Source organism: Danio rerio, chromosome 10 (genome assembly GCF_052040795.2).
Source record: "Danio rerio strain M-AB ecotype USA chromosome 10, GRCz13ab, whole genome shotgun sequence".
NCBI lineage: Eukaryota > Metazoa > Chordata > Actinopteri > Cypriniformes > Danionidae > Danio > Danio rerio.
The window spans coordinates 7,980,001-7,985,000 of record NC_141030.1 but is presented as its reverse complement, the minus strand read 5'-3'; the positions used below and the strand labels follow the sequence as shown (position 1 = coordinate 7,985,000).

The following is a 5,000-nucleotide window of genomic DNA, read 5'->3' as shown; positions in this document are numbered from 1 at the left end:
ACATTTCATTGAAATTAAAAATAAAGAACTGTAATTTAGAGCTTTTTCTTGCATATACTATATAATTTTAAATAAATATAATACATGTTTTAATTCTGAACATTAAGGAAATCAATATTTTATCTACAAACCCTGATTTAAAAAAAACAAACTGACCTGAGTTCTCAGCAAAGTGTAGTTCCACAGAGGCACATGAGCGTTCCTCTTCCTCGGGTTTCTGAGTCCATCTACTGACCTGTGATAAGACAATATTTTATTGTAAAGTGCTATTTTGGCCAAGTTAAATGATTTTGTTTTATTTTGTCATGTAATGCAATGGCATTCTTATAATTTTGAGCAAATTTTGCTGACCAGTACCAGTATCTGTTGGCATCCATGAGCGTGAGCTGGAAGCCGATGAGTCCATACAGATAAGAGTGATTGTTCCAGGTTGTTTTGTCCAGGAAGAAAATATACCAGTAAGTGGAAATAAACATCAGACAGGCAATGCGATAAAAGCAGCCAAGCATGATACCAACAGCACCTGAAAAACAAAAGCAAGTGGACAGTCAGTTTTGTGACTGATGTACGTTTCTACTGTAAAATTAAGCAATCCGATTCATTTTCTCCAATCTTGCCCAAGCTGGTAATTATTTTCATGTTATGGCTGTAACTAAATAATGGCCAATATTAAAATTGTATAACTTTGTCTCAACTAATGTAAAACACTAAATAATCCCAAGACATGCACTATAGGTGAATTGGGTAAGCTAAAATTGTCCACTACATGTTTGTGAATAAGAGTGTATGGGTGTTTCCCAGTGATGGGTTGCAGTTGGAAGGGCATCCACTGCATAAAACGTGCTGGATAAGTTGCGGTTCATTCCGCTGTGGCGACCCCTGATTAATAAAGGAACTAAGATGAAAAGAAAACGAGTGAATGAATGAATATGTACGCTATTTATACAGCACTTATAATCATGAATATTTTTATAAATGTCTGTATAGTTTTTATACTTTATTATTGATTTAAAACAAACAATGCTATACTAAAATACATTCTATTTAAGAATATTAAAAGAGCCCATGGACAAAATGAATGTAAAAAAATATATCTTCCAGAATCAAGGCCACTAGGATAAATGGTTACTGTTGCTTTGTTTATTTTTTGTTTGTTTTTTTTTCTAAAGAGGCAAACTCACCAAGGAACATCACAAAATACACAAAGAACATCCAGTCCATGGGAAGCGGCTTCAGGAAGTTAAAGAGGGGGAAGCGGCACACTGGTGCCCCATCTAAATACTTGTAGTCCAGATGACTCAGTCCTCTCTCCTGGGTGATGTCCAGAGCCATCAGCATACCTGTAAGAAAATACAGCACATATTAACACCTGACCCACAATCCAGAATCACTACATTTGTAATAATTGCATATGTCAAGTCATAAAGGAGGACTCACCAAATAAAAAACGGAAAATCCCAAGTGAGGCCGGATCAGTGGGACGATTGAGAAGACACACAAACCGATCCCACGATGAGACGTCTTCCTGCTCAAAGCCAAAGAGACGCTTCATGGTTCTGATCTGCTGGGAGAGGGCCACAGTCGCCTGTTTGATCTCCTTACTGTTCCTTCTCTTGGATTTAGATGATTCGACATATGAAGCACCTGCAGAAGTGAATCATTGAAACATGTTAATATCTCAAAGACTGCAAGATGATAAAATGTTATGACTTTTAATAAGATCTAAAATAAGTTTACAGTATACATTTCTTAGGAATCCCTTTAAATAAGTAATCAAATGTTTCTAATTATTTTTATCGTTTACATGACTTGAAATTAGCTATCCATTATTATCTCCTGTCTGTTTTTCAAGTACCTAATAATTTAATTTTTAAATCTTGGACTTTTGCATAAAAAGTCAGTATTTTGTAAATAAAATTTGTTACGTGTTTATTTTGTTGCACTTATATTATTGTTTTTAATACAACAAACAAAATGATGATTTATTTTTTTGTAGTTCACAATGTTTTCTGAATTAATGAAAAATTTGATGATGAAAAAGATTCCCCAAACCCCCCTGACTCTTATATATAAAAAAAAAAATAATAATAATAATAATAAAACAAGAATATTAAACATGATGCCATCCAATTTTTGTGCTAGAAATGTATAAGCAGATTTTATGATTTATCATTTTAAGAAACTTGTATTGCTATGTTTTGCAATTCCTAATTAATCAACCAAGAAAGTATGGTGATACTTTTTACCAACTTGTTTTACCCTTTTCATCTGAAGCATCTCGAAAGAATTATAGGAAAAAACAATTTGAAACAAAGTAAATAAATTCCCATTCAGTCTCTTGAGGCGAAAATAAGCAACTTCATATCACACTTTAATCAATAACTAACGTTACTTACTTTGTTTTCGATACAAGCTAAACAAACCAGACTACATCCTTATACATTTACACAATTAATGCGCATACGCACCCGGAAGACATGTAATCCTTACATAATCAGATGTATATTAAAAGTATATTTAGTAAATTATGCAACGTACTGTATTTTGATACTATTATCCATACTATTGTTGCCACTCTTTTACTATAGTAATGCAGTGTTTACCTGCGGTCGTGTCACTAGCCTTTGGCTCCATCTTGCAGGATACGAAACCAGTCTGCACTAACGTTAGAAAACGTTACAAAACTACTGAAATATCACATCGGACACACAGGTAGACATTAACACAGCAGACTGAAGTACGTGTCCAACGGAGGAGCAGCACCCTACTGCCCGCTGGAAGGTAGGGGGACTGCGACGATTTCTGACCGCTCATTGGCCGATTCTGTCTTAAGTCCCGCCTATCAATGAGTGCTGGAAAAGAGCAGTGCCTCTAGTGGTCAAATATGAGCATGGCAAGAGACGAATGGCTGTAGTTTGTTGGTGGGTTGCAACATTTTTTTAATGTTTTAGAGTGGGTGAAAATAGGCAGCTGAATACCGGCCGTTTATGGTTTGTAATGAGTTTTATAGGTCTTAAAATAAATGTAACTGTCTTTAAAAAAAACTAAATTGTTATTTTTAAAGAGGAAAAGTGTTAAATGATTCCTCTACATAATTTTTGCATTACATTTGTATTTATTTTCATCTTAAACAAAAGTTATTATAAGGAAAAATAATATAAAAAGTGTTTATAAATTAGCAAATGTATTTTTTAAGAGATACATAACTAATTTTAAACAATTGCTTTAGTGCATCTCAGTAAACACGAGAGGGTTTCAGTATATGTTTTGGAGCAGCAATTTTAAAGACAATTTCTAGCTTAAAAACCTGAAAAATTAAAATTGCATTAAAATTAAAAATATAAAAGACTGCAGTAAAAATTATATTTCTTTGGGGATAAGTCTTATGAAAACTTTTAAACAAATAAAAACTTACAGCCAAGAATAGACCAACTTTCACCCCAGATTGAACAGGCTTAGACTCAAAGTTACTGCAACATTATAAGATGAGGGATTTATTGCTAGCCTGTTTTAGCATATTAAATCTGTCTTTGACTATTCATTTTAGATTGTAAAACCAGAAAACCAAAAAACAGATTGCTGCGTCTCCGCAACAGCAGGTGGCAGCAGCGCCCGCTGAACTCACAGGCACCCGTGACGTGGATGAGAGAGGTTCTGTTTGTGTCTGCTTTTGTTTTAAACTGCAGATCAATATATTACACATTTAACAGCCGATTTCCTTGTACAGCGTTTAATATCCGGTTTGTGTGTTCATTATGCGACTAATGATGCATTTGCACAGTGGTTGATGAACAGATTTGAGGGTGTGTGGTCAGTATTTTGAGAAACAGACGCGTGCGGTGAGTGTTTACAACAGACTGTCTGCTACTGTTTGTTCTGTACATTGTTTCTGTCAGTGTACATCTTTTTTATATTAATAAGAATACGTTAGATGATATAACACTGAGACTGACTCAACGACATCTAGTCAGTTAGTAGGGTAAAATCACTGTTTCTGCAATAAACCATTAGACTTAGGGTGTACAGGACTTGTTTGAAAACAATAATATGCAGAAACATTCATATAACGTTAGGCAAAAGAACAAAACAAAAACTATCCTATAGGTTCACACGGTAAAAATAAAACGAATAGTTATAGAGGTAAAGTTGGTTTTATATTCGCACATTCGTTCATTTAAAAGTCCCTATATTGTTTACCATGTTACTTTGAATATTCGACCGGAATTAGCATGCAAGTGTGGCATGAAAACAACATTTACACTGTTTATTTGACTGTGAACAATGTTGTACTTTGATAGTCACTGGCTGCTAATGTGATTTGGCTATTTAGAGTTTGCAAATAATAATTTTATGAAATTATGTTATTAAGGGGAAAGTCTGAATGTGCGAATATAAAACCAACTTTACCTCTATCGAATAGTTCTTATCATACTTCCCTGCTTGGTGGATTAAATGAAGCGTTGCTTTGGCTTGCCCAAAATGAAATATTGTATGAAGTCAAGTTCAAATTCCTTTTTTAATTGTTTTAATAAGACATAGTGAGGTTTTTATGTGGGATTCTTTTTTAATCTCTTTTTTCACTTTGTGGTGATTTATGGCCTAATACAGGAGGACAAAAACAACTGATAAAGTGTGACAAAAGAAACATTTAAAAATATATTTTGTATGTTTTCTTTACGTCCCCTCAAACAAAAAAAAATCTCAAAATTGAAAGGTAAATAAAGTAATGTCACCTCAGTAATGTAACATCAATATTTCTGCAATAAACTGGACACATTTAAAAATTATACAATAATAATTTAAACAGATTAACTGTAGATTATATAAATTAATCACTTAAAATTGATCTCTTTTACTGCATGTCATCTGATTTATACATTTTGGTGGTGGTTCTTTGCTCAAATGCATCAGTTGTGCATTTATTTTTCTTAGTCAGTGTTATTAACCAGTTTTCTAAAATGACTAAATAGGCAGTGTCTGTTTTTGTAGTCTGAATAATT

General features: G+C 33.4%; 2 protein-coding genes across 3 annotated transcripts in view; one reads left to right on the top strand and one right to left on the bottom strand.

The window, feature by feature from the left end:
* The window catches only part of ggcx (gamma-glutamyl carboxylase), a 21,026-nt gene extending 18,257 nt beyond the window's left edge, over positions 1 to 2,769 (bottom strand). For both annotated transcript variants that reach the window (XR_015500759.1, XM_087270113.1), the window contains exons 1-5: positions 2,604 to 2,769; positions 1,438 to 1,644; positions 1,182 to 1,340; positions 358 to 523; positions 157 to 235 (exon numbers count right to left, since the gene is read on the bottom strand). Coding sequence is in view for 1 of the 2 variants with exons in the window: in XM_087270113.1 (XP_087126239.1) it covers positions 157 to 235; positions 358 to 523; positions 1,182 to 1,340; positions 1,438 to 1,644; positions 2,604 to 2,634 (642 nt within the window). In the remaining variant the exon portion in view is untranslated. The remainder of the gene's footprint in view (positions 1 to 156; positions 236 to 357; positions 524 to 1,181; positions 1,341 to 1,437; positions 1,645 to 2,603) is intronic.
* An 886-nt stretch (positions 2,770 to 3,655) lies between these two features.
* The window catches only part of gmcl1 (germ cell-less, spermatogenesis associated), a 29,705-nt gene continuing 28,360 nt past the window's right edge, over positions 3,656 to 5,000 (top strand). The window contains exons 1-2 of the mRNA NM_207050.1: positions 3,656 to 3,839; positions 4,990 to 5,000. The exon at positions 4,990 to 5,000 is cut by the window's right edge and continues 176 nt beyond it. The gene's annotated coding sequence lies outside the window, so the exon portion shown is untranslated. The remainder of the gene's footprint in view (positions 3,840 to 4,989) is intronic.